Source organism: Monodon monoceros, unplaced genomic scaffold (genome assembly GCF_005190385.1).
Source record: "Monodon monoceros isolate NGI ecotype Baffin Bay Population unplaced genomic scaffold, NGI_Narwhal_1 Super_Scaffold_16, whole genome shotgun sequence".
Taxonomy (NCBI): Eukaryota; Metazoa; Chordata; class Mammalia; order Artiodactyla; family Monodontidae; genus Monodon; species Monodon monoceros.
This window is the reverse complement of record NW_021703772.1, coordinates 100,580,959-100,600,521: the sequence shown is the minus strand read 5'-3', so window position 1 is coordinate 100,600,521 and position 19,563 is coordinate 100,580,959. Positions and strand designations below refer to the sequence as shown.

Below are 19,563 nucleotides of genomic sequence, written 5' to 3'. Positions count from 1 at the left end.
AATCCTCACAGCCCCATTTAATATTCAGATTCAGTTAGTGACTTAACAACCTTGTGACATTTCTGAAAATGGTTCCTTCATCTTTATCCCCTGATCATTGAGAGAAGCTGAGGTTTGAGTGTTTTTGTGGCCAGTTCTGCTTTCTCTCAGCCTGTCCTTTGGAAGAATTCTCATTCTTGTATCCGTGTGCTCTGATCCTTCTGGTGTCATTTCCTCTGCAGAACTGGAGGTGAAGGGGCAAGTTTTAGGGCATCGCTTCTTTAGCTGCTATTCCTGGAAACAGGACCAGGTTTCCCAGCCTGGTTTTAGGAAAATCTCAGAAAATGTCTCTCAGTCTCGAGCAGTGCCTCTAAATCTGGAGATTTTTAAAAATTAAGTGAAATTCATTTCTTAAGCAGAACCTGCCATCGTTCAAAATTTAAAAAAAAAATTGTTAATTTTAGTCACGTTTTATTTTATTTAAGAAAATATGCATTAGTAAGAAAACTATAGGGAGAGTGGGAAAAAAAGATTACTATTCAGTTACAAGACCAGGCTAATGTTCATGCCTTCCTCAGAGTTTAGAATCTTTGGCTGCCTGGAATCTCGGGGGCTCCACGGGTCCTTCCTGCCTTGCAAATGCCTACTTGCCTCTTGGGGCATTATCCGGGTACAGGGCTGACCCCTCGGTGCCTCCCCTTTTCTGAGAGTCCTGTTTGCTGGTCATACCTCTGTTGGTCTTTCTTTCAGAGCCATGGCCTCCCCTGCTTCCCGGGACCAGTTTTTACGTCAGATGGAACAGATCGTAGAAGGAATTAAGCAAAGTCGAATGAAGGTCAGATGGTTTCCTTTCTGTAATGCGGCCAGGGTTTCACACTGGTGATGGAGAAGGCCTTGGGGAAAGCAGGCCTCTTCTGTTTGTCCTGGGAACGTGCTCTCAATTCTGAAGACACATCCTCAGTGTCTCTGCAAGGGGTCCCACCAGGCCTCTGACCCTGCAGTGGGCAGGCTAGCTCCACGGGCTGCCCGCACTGGTCATTCAGAGGCTGCTCTTAGCAACAGCTCTGTGGACGGAACACCTACCATGTGGCAAGCACTGTGCTAATCCTCCTAAAGCCCTCTTAAGTGAGTGGGGTTCCCCCCACTTCACAGATGAGGAAACTTTCACCAGCAGGCCTTCTCTCTTGCCCAGAAACACATCCTCACTGGCTCTTTGGTTCCTGACATTCTACCGTTAGGGATTCATTCCTTAGCAGCTTAAGAGCATTTTAGTTTCCAGGAACCCCCTGTAAAAAGTGCAAGTAATTGCTGAACTCTGCTAAAGTGAGAGGATATTGAGCCTCAGAAGTCAGAAGAGAAAAGAGAGGAACTGAAGAGGGGTGTGGGTGCTCCAGAGATAGCTTTGCGGAGAATCATCCAGACGGGGCGCAGCGTGGGGATTTCCACACTCTGTGGCTCTGCACGGGCACACTTTGTCGGTAGGAAAGAAGACTTGCTGACGGTCTGAAAGCCGGACATGCAGCCACAGCCTCCCACTACCATAGCCAGACAAATCCTAACTAGTGCTTCCAATGTCTCTTGCTTTGGGTCGTGTTTTTAAAACGTATCACACACCTGGTCCTCGGGCACGGCAGTGAAACCTTCTGGGGATTTAGGGCATCTCCTCTCACAATCCTGGGGCAGAGTGGTCCAGTGAGGGCAACCAGGGTGTAAACACATGAAAGGAAGGATTGCCTGTAGGACCTGTCCTAAAAATCCACTCATTCAAGCTGCCTGTAATCCCATCTCACCAGAGATGAACTTCGGGCAAAAGCTCACCATATCCCCTTACCCTGTAGCAAAATATTCATCTTCCTATTAAGGACGTCAGTAAAATCATGTCAAAAGAGCAAAAAAAAGAAAAAATGTGTCACTGGTGACAAGACTATTCAACCTCAAAAATGAGGGCAAAGATGAGGCAGCACCTGTCCACGTGCGTGGATCCTTACCCAGGACGGATAGGCTGTCTTGCAGGAGGGAGTGGAGTCCCTTCTTGATGATCTGGGGCGCGAGGGAAGTGGGGGGCAGAGAGCCTGGCCAACCACAGGCCTGTAACAACCCAACCTCAGTACGGGGACCTTTCCAGCTGCCATGCTTGTCCTCCGGGAGATGCTTTTGCTCATAGTAGAGAACAACAGGAAGTTACGGGGTTTTTTTCCCCTTTGGCTTCCCCTTTGTTGACTATCGGATGCATTCCTGGGGAGAGAAATGGGCCCGACCCCTTCATTCTCTCCATCCTCCCCCAGGCTTCATGGCAAAGACACCTCAGTGCTGGCCAGCGAAGGAGGCAGCCCTTGTGCCCGTCCCCCCCCACCCCCGCGAGGTGGCCGGGCACCAGAAGCATGGTCAGGTGCCAGGGCAGGGAGGGCTCTCTCCTCTCGTGTCTGTCCTGCTGGTGGCTGACAACAGCACCTGATCTGTAGCAGGCACCCAAGAACTGTTTGTTTTAAGTGAATTCATTCTGTTGACTCCAAAAGCAGTTCTCAACAAGGGTTCCAGGTAGGGTTTGAATAATGACTGGCACTGGGATGGAGTAAGTCTGCTCTGCAGAACAGTGCTCATTTGGATGGATGTCTTTTGTTGTGTTTATTTAAAAGAAACAAAATCATAGCCCTCCGTATCTAGGTGTCATGATGGGTCCTGCTCAGATAGGGGTGGCAGGGGAGCGTGTGTACCCCAGAGCTCAGGTTTCCCCGGAACTGGCAGGTGAAGGGTGTACACGGAACAGACGAGCAGTGAGTGCAAGTAATAGACTGGGTGTCCATGGAAGAGTTGCTGAATAAAGAGGGTACTGCCTACCTGTTTCTTGTGAAATCATTTATATCCACACACACAAAAACTCATTACAGGAAGTCCCCTACAAACGAATTCCGTTCCGAGAGCGCATTCGTAAGTCCAATTTGTTCTTAAGTCCAACAGAGTTGGCCTAGGTACCCAACTAACACAATCATTTATACAGTACTGTACTGTAATAGGTTTATAATACTTTTCACACAAATAATACGTAAAAAACAAACACAAAAAAATAAAACATTTTTAATCTTACAGTACGGTACCTTGAAAAGTACAGTACAGTACCAGCTACATCACCGCTGCTTTTACGCTTGCTTCCGGACATCCTGGGCTTGAAATAAAGATAGTGTATTCTATACAGTACTGTGCAGTAAAGTACAGAAAAGCACAACCACTTGTAGAGGACGCACGCACGTGACACTGTATGCCAGATGCGTGAACTAACTTAGGTGATTGGACACGCAAATGCACGTTCTCATCTTTGAAAGTTCACAACTTGAAGGTTCGTATGTAGGGGACTTACTGTAAAGGAAACAGTTAATGCTCAGTGATAGGAGAATTGCTGAAAAATTATAGAGTCTCTGTGCAATATTATGCAAATAAATAAACCAACCTCAAAAATGATGCATAGACGGAAACTACTGGAAGGAAATCCATGAAAATGTTAGTAATAGTTGCCTTTTGGACGTTGCCAGCCGCCCTTGGTCAGAACATGCCTCTTATCACCATTTCCCAAAATGTTTCAACAGATGGAGAAGAAGAAGCAAGAGAACAAAATGAGAAGAGACCAGTTGAACGACCAGTACTTGGAGCTGTTAGAAAAACAGAGGCTGTACTTTAAGACTGTGAAAGAGTTCAAGGAGGTAAGAGGAGGGCTGGGCTGGCATGTAAGGCTGGGCGAGATTTGTGTTCGCCCCCAGATGAGCCTTTGCAAACCAGAGCATTGCTTTGTTTTTCCACTGGTCTGAAATGGGAGATGGCAGGTTGGCAGTGGATGTGACAGTGAAGCGTGTATCACGATTGCGTTGTTCTGTGGCCCATCTTGAGGCTCTAACTGGACATTCTAAGAAATGTCACTTCAATTTCCTAACACTCAGTAACCACATTAAACTCACAAGTAAAATGGCCTCATCAGCCCACCTGGAAACAGTGTTTGCTGTGGGTTCAGGTCTAGCATTTCCCCTCCTCCCAATCTTAGACTGGGGAGGGGCCTTGAGAAGCCACATGGGAGGAGAGTGAATTTGAGTGTGGCAGGCTTGGGTTCAAATCCTGCCACTCGCCAGCTGTGCAGGTGGGGAGGGACCTCATCCCTGTTGGGTCAGACGAGAGAGGAGAGCATCTAGTCTGTGTCTGGCACCTGTCACACCCACACACGCAGGTGAACTTTGTTTGCCCCTGTCTTTTCTCCCTGCATTTGGGCAGGATTATTCTCCATCATTCCAGAAGGAAACGTGCCCTTTTAAGAAAATTTCCAGAAAGGAGACTTTATTCTTTTGCTTGCCAAGATCTGTCTCATCAGCTTTATTTTCCGGAATTTTTTCCCCCTTTCTAATGTAAATCCATGTGGTTTTAGTGAATTTAGAGATTGCTGAAAATACAGGGGGCGGCTAAAGGTAGTTGTATCCTGGGGTGTGGTCAGTGGAATAAAAAATACAATCTGTCCATACCAGTAATTTGGTCCTTACCTGTTTTGAGGCTCTTCTCTCTCCCTTCCTTGTCTTTTTCTTCTCTACGTCTCCTTCCCTTTTTTGTAAATTAACTTTTGAGAACCACAACCGTAGGCATTTCAGATTCTCTCGTCCTTTCGATGAATGTTCTTTCTTCCAGCTCCTGCCACGGCCCTGGGATAGATACATCAAGTCGTAAAACAGACTGGGTCCCTGTGTCCGGGAGCTTGCATTGTGGTCGGGGAGACAGATAGCAAGCTAGGAAACAGACCCTCATAAACAAGTAGTAACAAGAAGTACTTCCAGCCATTGCCTTGGCGGGGACTAATGTAGAGGGTGTGGTCGGGGAAGGCCTCTCTCCGACGAGAAGGACCTGGCCTCGGGCAGAGTGGCCAGGTGAGGTGCTCCGGGTCCGGGGGCCCCTGTGGCCAGCAGCAGTTGGAGCTGAAGGGCCAGTGAGTGAGCTGACAGGGAACAAGTAGGGACCCGCTGCGCCCCATCTGAGCTCTTTGTTCCCAAATAACGCACAAGGAGGAAAGGCCCAGAGGAGAGCTACATTTCACACGTTGCGTGAACGCCAGCACTGCCCTTTTGACAGCAGGAACAGAAAGCAAATGAGCTGAGGAGGATAAGTATAAGCTGTCAGAATCAAAGCAAATAGAAGTGACATAGAAAAGCTCATTGTTGCACTGCAGGCTCTCAGGCTGAAGGCTTGGGGTGATCTCTGCTCCGAAGGGAAGGTTCCCTCAGACGCGTTAAGCTGGAGGTTTCCACGTTCCCGCCTCTTCGGCACAGTTACTCTCAGTCAGAGACTGAGGGTGGGTCCCTCAGAGTCCGAGAAGACCCCAGACTGGACCAGGTGCTGGCCTCAGTTTTCTTCAGTCCAAAACAAGTTGGAAAAAAGGGGGTAGGGGGAATGTGATATATGTTCCTCAGATAGCTAAGTGTATTTCTCTTAAAGGACTCACTCACTTTTTTAAAAAATTGCATGTCCCCTTGTTTTTTGATGTTAAAATTGCTCTCTCTTATAAAATGATAGTGACAGTATGCATTCCTTTTATTTTTTATCATTTTACTTGGGAAAAATTTTAAATTTAACAACCACAGGTTAGCATTCCCAAATCTTAATTTTTTTTTCAAGATCCTCTGAGGTAACTTGGGGCCATCACAGGTGTTGAGGCTTGCTTGCTGCTCCCCAGTTTCCACCCCATTCCTCCAGGTAGAGGAATTCTGTTCTTTTACGTATTGCAGTGTCAGGTAGGATCTCATCTGTGGAAGAAACACAGTTCGAAAAGTCAGACTTTCATCCCAGGATGGACTCTCCTCCCAGAACCCTCTGTCTGCCTCCTTTATTTGCCTCTCCTCGACCTGCTTGGGTTACTGCTCCCCAGGTCTGAGTTCTCACTGCATCCTGGTCCCCAGCACCGTCCTGGGCAGTAATGGCTCTTCATGCAGAGCAGGGTGTTAGCCAGAACATGGCCTTTGACCACCACCGCCGTCCCTTTATGGTTTAGTTGACTCCATATTAACTGAGCCCCTTGACGCCTGTGGGCTCTGTGCCTGATCCAGCCTCCTCTGGGATCAAGGCCTTTTTTGACTGGCAACGTCGGGTTGTCTCTAAAATCCCATTGGCTTGCTTGCTCTGGGACGGTTTATTAATAACAAGTCTGCCAGGAAAAAACACATACTCTGGAATCACCTTAATTGCATCATTACACCAACTAATTGTGTTTCCCAAAGCACAGTCTGTCACAAGGTCACCAAACCAAGACTCCGATTCTAGCCTGGTTCTGACGAATGCCAGCCATACATCTTTATGACGCTGGCTCTGGGCACGTAATCTCCGGTGAGCGGAGCTCAGGGTGTCTGGCAGCTAGCGAGCCCCATACCGTCTTCAGCAGGAAAGAAGCAGGAGGGAGGAGACATTGTCCCTTTTCTTACAGGAAGAAACACCTAAAGGGCCCTTTCTGTATTTGCTTTGAACAGACCGACAGTATCATTCTGTAGTCCCGAAAGGCTCCGAAGAGATGCCATGAAATGTAGTCAGTGCTCAGGCACCAGGTGACAGCCAAGGATGTTTTTACTGAGACCTTGCAGCAGCATCTCAGTGTGGTGTGATGACCAAAATCACCCCTGTGGACTCTGCCACAGCAGTGTTTTGATGCTTATGAGTTGTTTGTTTTGGTTTTTAGGGTTTTTTTTTTTTTTTTTTTGCTCTATTCAGAAGGTGAGGTGGGTAACAAAAGTTATTTATTCATTGTTTTATCTTTTTATTATGGAAATTTTGAAAAACACACAGAAGTAGAGAAAGTAGTGTCACAATATAATAGCATGACTCTGCCCGTCTTGGTCTGTCTTTACCCCTCCCCCTCCCCCCCCCTTTTTTCTTTTTGGCTGGAGGTTTTTCACCCAAGCAAATCTCAGTAACTCTTTTTAAATAAGAAAACTTTCTTCTCAACTTTTCTAACACAACAAATGTTACTTATTTCACCTTCTTTTTTTTCCCATCCCCAGGAAAAATTAACTATCTACCCCTCCAAAAACACGTGCTTAAAAAATGTCAGAGTATCTTCCTTCTGGCAGAACAATTCAGCTTCACCCCCACCCAGCCCAGAGCCTCCCCAACTCTGAGTGGAAGATACGCAGAAACCCTACAGGTGAACCAGGGTCCTTGCAGCCAGAAAGACCAAAGGGCCTCCAGAGAAGTGGGAGCACCTGGCCGGGCCCAGGGAGATGGAAACATTGACTTTAGGGGTCTTGGATGCAGAGGGGCCATGGGTGACAGAAAATTTTTCTTCCACACCAAGTGGATCTCCAGCCAAGCATGGCAACTGGAGGCCTAGCCACACGCCGGGCCTGCACCCTCGGGCTCGACCCCTCCAGGCCCTTCCCCCTGCCGCATTCACCTCTCACTCTAAACAGGGCACCTTGTGACGTGGCCCGGGGAAGGTGTGGAGATGGTGTGCTAGCAGATGGAGGTACCCTGAGATGTCAAGGCCACTACTAACAAGGGGGAAGGAGGACACACAGTGATAAGCTTTGGAAGAAGGGGATATGAAACGATGCAGCGGTGGCCTTGCACCCTGGACGCCAGACTCCCCACGCGGGGGAGGCCCCAGTGACCCCTCAGCACACACAGTGATGGGTTTCCTTCAGCTCACTTTGAGGGGGAGGTGTCCCTTGACACGTCTCTTTCCTTCTGTCTTCTGTGAGTTTCTCTCATAAAGCCAAGGGTGTTCTTAACCTTCACTCTTGCCGGGGTGAGAGCTTTTCTACGTGCCCTGCCTGCTGTGTGGACTGGGGCTGCCTCTTATAACTCCTTAGGCTGTGGTCTCCGAGGACTCTCCCTCTTCCTCACTGGAGGGGTCCAAGATTGGCACATACGTATCTGCTTTCTGCTTCTGTCCCTTGGAATTTTAGAGGCTTCTTGAAGTCTTTTGGAATGACAGTGCCTAATCCTCTCCTGTCCTCAGTCTCACAGTCCAGAAACCAGTCGTCTTTGTAGCCGTTGGGGCCTTGAAGGTCAGCGTGTGGCCAGGAAGCTCCGCCATGATGGTGGCAGCATGCAAGGAGGCTGGTCCATGGTCCACAGGGCTCCCTGCGGGATGGGAAAGGATGCAGAGGCCGTCTGAGCCTCATGCGGGTGCCGACGCGGTCCCCACCTCTCTGCTCTCTCTCTCTGCTTCCCCTCCAGGAGGGCCGCAAGAACGAGGTGCTGCTGTCCAAGGTGAAAGCCAAGGCCTCCTGAAAATTCCCAGGCGGCATCGTACGTCATTGATGTCTTTTTCTAAATGCCGTGTATCAACTACAAGATGGTGAAATGGTTCTGAACGCTGCAGCAAAGATGCAGGTGTGATGATCTCGACACCCTGGATATTCCCTTTCTCCTATCTGCTTCCACTGTTGTCGATGGAATCAGATGGGGCAACCACTGTGGCTTGGATGACACCCATCCTCCGCTGAAGAAATGTGGGCAGTATTCGTTCTCTGTGTCGATTCAGCTCTTATTTCTCCAGTGACATTGCACATATGAAGGTACCATGTTTGTCTGGACTCTGAATAAAGTAATGTTAATTGAGCAGCCGCTGAGAAGGAGGCACTGAGGGAGCGAGCAGGGTGGCATAGACCCAGCAGCCAGGCTCCCAGCGAGTGGCCCCAGAGCTTGACCACTGGGATTTTTTTTTTTTCTTAGCAAACAAGGCTTTTAGCTGAATGACCCGCCCAGGTGAGTTTTGCTCACTTGGGCCTTTCACTTGCCCATGGTGCCTTTTGTTCCCGTCCCCTCGGGTGCCAGCCAGCAGGCTTGATGGTGTAGCAACTAGAAAGAAAGTTCAGCACCTGCCCTGGCTTCACCCTCACGCTCCGCTCAAGTTCATCTCACCAGAAATCGAAAGCAGGGCCCTCAGCTTGAGGACACGTAAGTAAGAATGACACCTCACCTCGCCCTGTTCTCCTGTGAGTCCCAGCCACCCTGTGGATGGTCCTGTGCATCCCCCTCACCAAGAGCACATCACATGCCCTCCACTCTGCACAGGTCAGGGCTGGGCCTGGAGATGGGCTCTCCCACCAGCCACTGCCGTCCAGGCCAACGTGTAAGTGGCGGAGGGACTGGCCGTGAGCAGGTGCCAGAGGGCGTCCCAGCAGGAAGAGCGGCGAGGTGTGCGGAGATCCAGAGGGCTTCGTGGAGCAGGCTGGGTCTGGGCTGGATCTGAAGGGGGAATAGCAATTTAATAGCAGAGATTGGTGGGAAGGCCATTTTGGATAAAGTATAAGAGGGTGTGGGGAGAGTACAAGGCATGCTTGTGGGGAGAGGAGTGAGCGGCCAGTCTCTGCAGGAGGCTCTAGAGACCAGTCTGGAAAGGTGGGCTGAGACCCGCCTTTGCAGGGCCTTGAAGGGAAGGTGGAGGGCTCAGGTTTCTCCTCTGGAAGGAGCAGTCCATCCAGACAGAACTTCTCCTGCCCCAGCCCTGAGGAACCTGGCAGCTTGGGGTCAGTGAACCCAGCACGAGGCTTGCACGTCATTCCACACGAGCCTTGCACATGTACCAGTCAGCAGGTTTGGGCCATAAAACATAAAAGCTCAAACATGCAAGGAGGGCGCTCGGTGCAGCCACAGGGACACCGTGCTCATATTTAGTTCCCTAATGTATACGTTAAGTGGGGCTGATGGCGTACAGACTTTAACAGTTTCTTGCTGGATTAACAGCCCTTGGCTTCTGTGTCCTCCCAGCGAGGCCCACCCCGTGAGAAGGCTACTCCCGGTGCCTGAGTGATAAGGGCACCGTTCCTGGGCCATGCGCTTCTCCACTTGCCCTGAGCCCTGGTCCTTTGTGGGTTTTGAAAGGACTCAATGAAGTTGAAGCAAGTGACTGCCAAAGAGCAGTTGGTGCTCCGAGGGCAGGGGAGGGAGACGACAGTTTGACTGGAAACTATTTCGGGTTCAGAGAAACATCTTGGTTATCGTGTTGAGAAGCTCGTGGACCCATTCCCTAACTAACAACTTTTGAGCAATTAGATGATTCATGTATTATCCACAGGTGGTAGGGAAGAGGAACAGGTAGTATCGGAGGCTGTGGTGGTCCTTCTTCTAGATGACTGGGGAAGGTAGGGCACGACTAACCCGAAGCAGCCGATAATTCTTCTAAAAGTAGGGGCGTTTACTTTGGGCTGTTTCTAAAGAGTTTCGTTTGGTTTGGTTTTGGTGTAGGGAGGTATCAGTAGATATCTTTTCCCATTTTTTAATCTACAAGGCCTAAGACAGATAATAAATCAATCTCTGTTCCTTGAGCACATTTTGAATTAAACTACAGAAGTCCGTCTTGAGAATTCTGTTTGCCACAGATAAGCCACAGGGCGGATGCTGCCCTTGTGAGTAATGAGGACATAAAATGTGCTTTACGGTTAGGCCTCAGAGGCTGAGGAGATGCCCCGAGGCCCTGGTCATTTCAGAAGCCCCTCAGGGGGCCCTCCCAGGACTGTGTCCTTCTGTGCACCCACAGAGCATGGCTGGCTGTTCTGCTAACCCCACAGGCTTTTCTGGAGCTAAAAAATAAGTTACTTTTAGGAAACCTGTGCTTCGGGAGGAACAGGGTTTCCCCAGGGAGCGGTCCGTTGTCCCTGCTCAGTCAGAGCAGTGAGCTTGCTGACGGCAGGTGCCCTGGGATTCTCGGGGAGTCTGTGGGCTGGGGCTCCCCTCCCTCCCACTTGCCCCTCAGGGAGTACACGGGGCTGCTTCGGTTTAAACGGAAATCAGAGCTGCTGCGAGCAGGACGTGCTAGACGATCACGAGGCGTCTGGGGACATATTTGTTGCTGTCCTTGGCATGGATTCAGGCTCCTGGGTCACTGGGCTCAGCTAATCACCCCCGAGGGAGGCGCTGAGGTTACAAGCCAGGGGCCTGTCTCCCTTTTTAACAGGGAGGGCACAGCCCAAATTCGTCAGGCCTGAGCTCTCTTAGAGTCCGCAGGGTATGGTTTTAATTGGGTGTGGGTTCATTGCCCATGTTCTGTGGAGAGCCGGGTCCTACCGGTGTCCACTGGGCCGGCAGCAGGGCCAGAAGACAGGAGGCCTTTCCCAGGCTGAGGATCCGCTCGCTGACGAACTCCACAGCTCCAGGCCTCCTGAAACTGGGCGCGGGGGATGGGGAAGGCCTCAGGCTGTCAGCTTGACAGCCCCGATCGCGTCTGTAGTAACCAAAGCAGCCCTGCCCGAGGGCACTGTGGGCCGTCAGCTGTGGCCTGCGCACCTGTGCCACCCTGAGCTCTGTCGTCTCAGCACGGCCTTGTGTTGCCCTCTCTGCAGGTGACGGGTGATCAGTGTGAGAGGGCAGTGGGCCTTTTAGCAATGCGTGCTGACGGTTACTAGGCGGAGCCTGAGCTGCAGTTAGTGGGCGGTCCCCAGCCTTTTTGGCACCAGGGCCCGGTTTCGTGGAAGACAGTTTTTCCACAGAAGGCGGCGGGAGGGTGGTTCAGGCGGTGATGCGAGGGACGGGGGGCAGCAGATGAAGCTCTGCCCGCCGCCGCTCGCCTCCTGTGTGCGGCCCGGTTCCTGACGGGCCTCGGACTGGTACCACCCCGGGGGTCGGGGATCCCTGGCTTAGAACACACTCTGAGGAAGGAGGTACTTTATGAGTCACTCATGGCCAGTGTTGGCCTCAAGGAAAGCACGACTTGCCGCAGAGCCGGACGGTGAAGAGCCCCCGTAGGGTGAGGGCCCGCTGCCTGTCCGGGTGGCTGAGCGCTGGCCGGGAGAGGGGCCTTGTGTGATGCGTCCTCAGAGTCCCCAGGCCCTCTCTTGGTCCTTTTCCGCCAGCCCACAGCACTCCCTCTCACAGCACATGGTGATAGGCTGACAATGCTACTAAAAAATAATGTTATGGTCTCCCCTGTTCTCACAATAAATGTGTAAAAACATTAGGGGAGATTTAGTGTCTGGTCTGCAGCCTCTTTGACAGCGTGGGGACCACGACGGGTTCTCCGCGTCAGCCTTACGTCAGTTCCTCAAAAGTGCCGGGCTCACACCTGCTTTGCCTCTGCCTGGACCGCCCTCCCTCCCAGATCGTGGGCAAGGGCTTTCCCAGACCCCCCTCCCCCGCTGCTCATACAGACCCCTCAGTGTCAGCCTGCAGCCCTGACCACACACTGCCCTCTCCCCTGCGCTGTCTTGATGGCACACGTCACTGTTGAACTCTTACGTAGTCTTTTGCGACGTGTGTTGCCTGCCCTCCCCTCTGGTGTGTAAGAGCAGCAAACGCAGGCACCTCACCTGTATCGTTCCCCGCCGTCTCCTCAGCATCTGGCTAGAGTGGATGAGCAGGAAATTCTGGCTGGATAAAACAGCTTCTCCAAACTGCAGCTATGCATCCCTGTATTAGCAAATTATAGATTGAACCTTTCATCTATTTTATGCTTAGCTTGAGAACAAGGAGGCAATTTTATTCAGCAGCTTTAGAGGATCCCAGAGTCTTTGTTACACTCTAACCTTGATGGTTGGGATGAGAAGGGTGTCAGAGGTTTCAGGCCTTTCAAAGGAATTATGTTTTACAGAAGTATTTTCTCCCCATGTAGATGGGGGGGAAGGGGGAAGAAAGGAAGCACATTACTGTCAGTGATTAGCTCATGAGTATGTTTTGGCTCAAAGTAAACCATGCGTAAAGGTAACTTGTCTGGTTGAAATGACTGAGCCACATGAAACCAAGAAGTGGGAAGTAGCCCCGGGATACAGCATTCTAGATACAGAAGTATGAACAGTACAACCCCGTGGAGGGTAGTCAGACAATTTCTATCAAAAGTGCAAATGCACAAATCTTTCGGGCCAGCCATGCTACTTCTAAGGATTTTTCCTATAGACAAGGATTTTCATTGCAGCATTATTTGCAATAGTAAAAAGTTGGAAACTACACCAACATAGGGCAACGGTTAAATAAATTGTGGCAAATCCATACAATGGAATATTAAGCCACTCTGTATGTACTGCCATGGAATGATCCCTAAGATGCATGGTTAAGTGGGGGAAAAAGAGCTCTTGGCTTAGTAGTGTTTGTTTCTTAAAAAAAAAAAAAAAAAAAAAAAAAGGAAGGGGATGGAGAAAAATGCCTGTGGCTGTGCATGTCCGTACGTGTGTGTGTACAGATAGAGTGCCTCTGAAGGGATCCACGGGAACCTGACAGCCTTCGGTGCCTCCGGGAAGAGGACTGGGGGGGACTTTTCACTCTGTACCTTTTGTTCCTTTTGAATTTTGTACCATCTACATGTATTATCTATTCAAAAAATAAAGTTTTTAAATTTTAACTTTGTTTACTATTCTAAAAAATAGAAACAGGACATCAGATTCTTGTTCAGTAAATCTGCTTTCTTTAGGAATTGAAAGTCCTTGAGCCCAAAGTAGTTAATCTCCTTTTCTTGGGTCTTGGGGGAAATAGTGAAGCGAAGAGGGCGCCCTTCTCTTCTGGAGGAACAGCTCCAGGGAGACGGAGCAGTGAGAGTGGCTCTGCTCTGATTACGTGAGTGGGTTTGGGTGGCAGTGAGGGGGACGCGGTCGGGGGACGGTGAAGTGGCTGCATCCTGGGGACAGACCAGGGCTGCTGTATGGTTGCCTCCGTCTCACGAGGATCACAGCACAACCCGTGTTCCTCTGGCTTTTGGGCTTTAAAAGATGGAGATGGGACCTCTGAGTCATGGTCCAAGGGGAGCTGTGCCTGTCCTATGTGGAAACCTGATGTGGGTGATCCCTTTCCTGACCAGCAGAACCAATTTTGTCCAGCTCTGGGTGGCAGTGTGTCCAGCCCCAGGAGAGGAATCGTGACAGCTGTCCTAAAACAGTCATGAGAATTCTGTTTCTGTTTGCCAAGAATTGGTTTACAGACATGCACGTAATTGGGTGTCTAACCCAGTTATGGCCAATACGGAGGAGACCTTCCTGCTGCTGATCGGCACGAGATGCAGAGAAGGGCTTCTGTTCCGGCAGCTGGCTGGGGAAGAGCAGGGCATTGGAGCAGCCTTCGCCATTTCCAGACCATCACAAAGGACATCCGGCACCCTGAGCGAAAGGCTGGGAAGAGCCTGGCTCCCTGAAGGCACGACGAGCTTCCGAACCAATGTGGGGACCGCTTGCCTCCTTATTTCTTATTCCATGAGAAAAATAAATCCCTGTTCACTCATTCATTCAACCAACAAAAATTTGAGCTTCTGCTCTGGGTCAGGCTCTGGGAATAGACCCAAGCAGGCAAAGGAACCGGTTTTCCTAGAGGTACACTTCTGAGGGGAAAGTGTACCAACAGGTAACACGTACACTATCGCATTTTGCCTCAGTGTGCTGACTAAGCGAAGTGTCTGGTTTGGTGGTGATGGCTACGATTTTATAATGCGTAGGCAGGGGATATGACTTTGCATTCTTTACTGAAAACCACCTCAGTTTATATTCTGGAAATTTTACCAGACAGCCAGGTAATTTGCTGCCTGTCATAGATGCCACATTTTATCCGTCTGATCAGTGATTCTCGGCGTTCAGAGCCTCCTGGTTTCATCCAAGCTTGCGGTAGACGTCATGGGAGCATCCTGTTTTACAGAGTATCTCCTGTGCCTTATTGCCTTTCTTTCACTTTTTAGTCACCCTGATTTTCTTTAAATTCTATAAACTGCAGACTGTTTTACATGCTTTCATTTGATTACAAGCCAGGTACTGGTTTCATGGTTTAAAAGCTATGGGTACTGTCTCTTTGCACAATTTTAATATTGCTCTTTCTTAAAGATAATATTTAGGTGTTGTCACATTAATTCCAGTAAGAGAGAAAATATGTTGTGCATGTTTCTAGATTTGTGTGCTTTTCTGTTTTAGAGGTTTGAATCACTAATGGTTTTATTACGAAAATCCTATTTAGAAAAAAAAAAAGATTGTTCTTTAATTGTCGGCCCCTTCTTTAGGCTATCTGTGTTCTTAGCATTAAATAAATATTAATAAACAAAACCTCACTACTAGTGGAGGAATGAATCACATAGATAGATACCGTGTGAAGAGAATTCCAGGCAGAGGGAGTAGCAAGAGTCAAGCTGTAGGTACGAGCATATGCCCAGCAGGTGAGTGAGGGGCAGGAAGGCGTCCTGTGTGGGAAACCACTGGAGGGTTTTGAGAAGATTTCAGCAGAGACCCCTCTGGCGGCTGTGCTGACTACAGACTGCAGGGGGGGGGGGCAAGGACAGAAGTGGGGAGTCCGGCTAAGCAGTGACTGATACTCCAGCTGAAACATGCCTGGAAGGGGTTTTATGAGACAGTGCTTACCCTTTCCACACTACACTCTGATGTTTTTCCTGTCTTACGTAACTTTTGAAAAATGCTAAACATTGAATGATTGGATTCCATTCTTCACTCCCCAGAGCGGACACGTTTGTCATGGCACCCTGGCAGCTGGAATGTGCTTCCCCACCCCTGACTTTGGGCTCGGTCTGGTCTGTGGGTTATTAGCAGCCTTGATAGGAGCAAAGGTTTGAGAATGTGCTGTGTGCTGGGCTTGTCCCCTTGCACGTCTCTCTGGAAAAGAACTTGCCCTGCTGGCCCGAGAAGGTTCAGAGACACATGGAGCAGACGGAGACCAACCCACAGTTTGAAGCTGAGCCCAGAAGAGCCCAGCCTGGATCAGTGAAATCCCAGCAACTCACAGACACCTTAGCAGGGAGTGAAGGCCTGTTGCTCTGCGCCACCCAGATTCTGTAGTGATTGTGTACAGACACTGAGAACACAGCTGTCTGAGACGATCACTCACTGATTTCATAACAAGTTGTGACCTGGAGTTTAAAAGACACTTCTCTATATCATCCAGCTTCAGTGTGGAGGGAGAAGGTCAAGCGCCAGAAGAGAGGGCTTCTGGGGCTGGTACCCACACGTGGAAGAGATGCTCACAGAGGACAGCAGTCGTGAGCAGAATCCAGATTCCCTTCAGGTTCGCCTGAAGAAACATGGAGGCTGTGATAAAGGGGAGAAAAGTAGCATGCTTTATGCAGGACTAAATTTACAAAATAAAACTATCAGGTTAGCCACACCCACCCTACAGGCCTGGAACTTTATGGAATTGGATTTGGACATGAAGACCCTTTAGTAATAACTTAATCAGCAAATAAATTCTAGCAAGGAACAGATTAATTCCTCTTACAGCCTCCCAACCCTCTCTCCCTCATGTCCTACAGGCAGAGAGATCTGAGGCAGAACAGAGACATTAGGCTTAAGGGAGTTCCTGCAATGTTTATTGTAAATCCATCAGTTTGTAGATTTCTATTTCTGATACTCTGTATTGAAAAGAATTACAAGTACATCCTTACATAAGGTTAGTCACCAACGGATCTGTCTCAGAAACTGAGCATTTTGTAATTATAGTGAGTAGTCAGGGAAGGCCTCACTAACTGAAGAAAAAGTTCAACTCTGAAAGGTCCAACAGAAATTGCCATCAAGTTAGCCGGCAAACAACTACCCTTCAAGAAGAACTCGACATAAATGATTCCTTCTGCCTGGGATGCTTCCATAATGATCCTGCATTAAGTCAAAGCCCGGGCCAAATGAACACAGTGATAAAGCATCCTATCCAATAGTGAGAGTAAACCAAAAACTTGCATGCCCCTCCCCACCCCCCAACCATACCTAGACTCTTCCTCTAAGACTCCTGCCTGGAATCCAACCAGAGCAATGCAAGTGGAGCCACTACACCAGGTATGGGTCCCGTGCTGCGAAATGCAAGCCAACATTGAAACATGGAGTCCAGTCAGATTTCTGTTGTGTTCCCTTCACTTTCCCATGTTTGGATTCAGGCAGACTTGAGTCCAGGTACTGTTCTACCATGTGCTGTGTGACCACAGGCAAGCTTCTCACCCTCTTGGAACGTGATTAAATGAGGACAGTACCTACCTTGTAGGATAGATGTAGGATTAAACGAGTATTTGTATATGAAACCGAGTATAGCAGCTACACACGGTGGGTGCTCAATAAAGAGTACTGTTAAATGTATTCCTGATTGTGTGTTTTATGAGGGGAGGGATGGGGAGAAGACCATTAACACCACCTAGCGTCTTTCAACCAAGAGGGGAAAATCCTCACTAGCCCCAAGCTTGAGCTACATATAGCCCTTAAAACCCACCAGTGACGATGTTTGAGGACGCCATTTGATCAGTAATGATGTGCCCACCTGTTCCACTGCATCCGGGTTGTCAGTCATCTCCTGGTCCTTTCTTCCCCGTCTCAGTTCACAGAGGATTTGAGGTAGCTTGTAGGAAATACACAGAATATGATGGTAAAGTATAAATAAGACATAAAACGCTAGAATAGGGAGAACCTAAATAAGAATTGGGATTATAGACTGGCTAGGAACGTCAAACACAAGTAGGTTACCCCTTCCTATATAGATTCCAAAGTTAAGCCATAAGTTTGGTTCTGCCTCCTGATCAGAATGAAAACGGAAACATGGTCGATTAAAAGTTCCCGTTATCATAAGAAAACATGCCTTCACAAAGGGCGTAATCAGATGAGTTCAACTCCAGCTTTATGTGAAAGGCATTGATTACGTTTCATAAGACTATTTCTTGAAGCACCTTCAATGAAAGAGAAGAACATATTTCCAAAATACGACTCCAAGAAGGCTGTCCTAGGGGCCATGCCAAGCACCGTGTGATGTCCCGTCCTCTAGCAACAAAGGAATGGTTGGACCACGTACTCTTCCCAGACTCCCTGCAGAATCCCTCCTCTCAACAGGGCTGAGCAAGTTTGGGACCTCAGATGGCTTGAGGTTATACGGGTCCTCAATAGCAAAGCACAGAAAGCTCAGGAAACAAAGGTGGTTTCTAACGCATGTGATGATAAAATCTGATCTGACCCAGTTTTTAGTTCTTTTCTCACAGTGTAAATATTCATGCGTTTTACTGCAGAAGTACCCATGTGTTTGATTAGAGGCTGCTGGCTCAGACCAGCTGGGGGTATTAATTAATCTATGGATTACACACCATATTGCATTTCTAAAATTTAAAAAAAGATTCTATCTGTCCCAAAGATTTTGGAAAAGGCCCAGTGGACCTATATTCTGATAAACTCCGAAGTACAGATAACTCTATAGTGTAAGTTGAAAGATGGTCTGCATACCTCAGACATCAAGTGAGTCAATGGTGGGGTGAACTGTTTCATGTAAATTAAAACACCTAATCAATAGGCAGCCAGCCACCTCCAAAGTCAGGTAGACTCTGGCCAAGATGACTTAGTCCAGGCACCCCCTCATCAAGGCCCTTGGATTCCTCCATATGTGGCCACATTTAATCTTTTTCAGAAAGGCCAGGATTCACTATGGCAGTTTTGGGGGGAGAGGTTGGTGGTGGTGTTTGTGTTTTAGTTTCACAACAGACATTTTCCCCATCTCAGTGACATATACGTGAGTGTATGTACATATGAACATGTATCCATGTGTGTGACCAATCACATGTGAATGATTCTGAACCCAGAAATGAATGCTTCAAAAGTACTTTACTACGTATACAAGTCAGAATGGTGAAGTAATGGAAACATTTCTCACAGCTGCTCTCCCTTGTACAGAGCAGAGGAAAGGCCTCACCAGGGGTTCCCAATGCCGGCCGCACAGTGGAATCACCCAGGGAGCTTTAAAAAGCACTACTGCCGGGCTTCCCTGGTGGCGCAGTGGTTGGGAGTCCGCCTGCCGTTGCAGGGGACACGGGTTCGTGCCCTGGTCCGGGAAGATCCCTACATGCCGCGGAGTGGCTGGGCCCGTGAGCCATGGCCGCTGAGCCTACGCGTCCGGAGCCTGTGCTCCGCAGCGGGAGAGGCCACAACAGTGAGAGGCCCGCGTACCAAAAAAAAAAAAAAAAGCACTACTGCCTGGATCTTAACCCCCAGAAATGCCAATTTAATTGCTCTCAAGAGCAGCCTAAGCATCCAGCAGTGTCTCTCACTGATTAAAAAAAAGATCATCTAGAGAATTTAATAAAATATAAATTACCAGACCTCTTCTTTACAAGTCTGATTCAGTAGATATGGGTTGAACTGGACAATTTTTTTAGAAAACAAAAGTTCAGATGATCCTTATCACCCAAACTGGGATACACTGCCTTGGAATTTGGGAAAGATAAGTTGAATTGGGTGGATAAGAGTGAGGGGAGGGCTGTTTCACAAAGAAGACAGGCTCCTGAGTGGGCCACAAAACAGGCCACTGGGGCCCTGTGCTGAGGAATATGGTAATTAGATAAAGGAAGGGCAAGTCAGCTTTGACTCTTGTATGAATTCTAGGCAATTTGCAGTAACTGCCCGATGTGCTGTCTGAAAAGGATTCTGAGGCCAAGTTCCTCCTCAGTGGGGAGATGTGCCGAGATCAATTAGCAATGTCTGCCACATACACGGCAAGAGGACATTGCTGCACGCTTGCCACCCATTTGCTGTTTTACTGGAGAACCTTTGGCACTGCTGCTCCTATAGTCCAGGCCCAAGTGGTATGGTTCCCAAACGTCATTAATACTCAGCTGTGGGGAAGGCTTCCACCCAGGTCTCCAGTGAAGGGGAGAAATCCCAGTTCCCTCCCCACAACCCTACCTGCGCGTCTCTCCAAGCC

General features: G+C 48.9%; 1 protein-coding gene across 3 annotated transcripts in view; it reads left to right on the top strand.

Annotated features, from left to right (window-relative positions):
• Positions 1-13,051, top strand: part of CCDC93 (coiled-coil domain containing 93) — a 91,066-nt gene extending 78,015 nt beyond the window's left edge. For 2 of the 3 annotated variants that reach the window (XM_029224740.1, XM_029224741.1), the window contains 3 exons: positions 730-814; positions 3,561-3,674; positions 8,173-13,051. In XM_029224740.1, the coding sequence (XP_029080573.1) occupies positions 730-814; positions 3,561-3,674; positions 8,173-8,226 (253 nt within the window). In that variant the 3' untranslated portion in view covers positions 8,227-13,051. Of the gene's footprint in view, positions 1-729; positions 815-3,560; positions 3,676-8,172 lie in introns of those variants that run through there. The other variant, XR_003793862.1, reaches the window with a different exon arrangement.
• Positions 13,052-19,563: the final 6,512 nt, after the last annotated feature.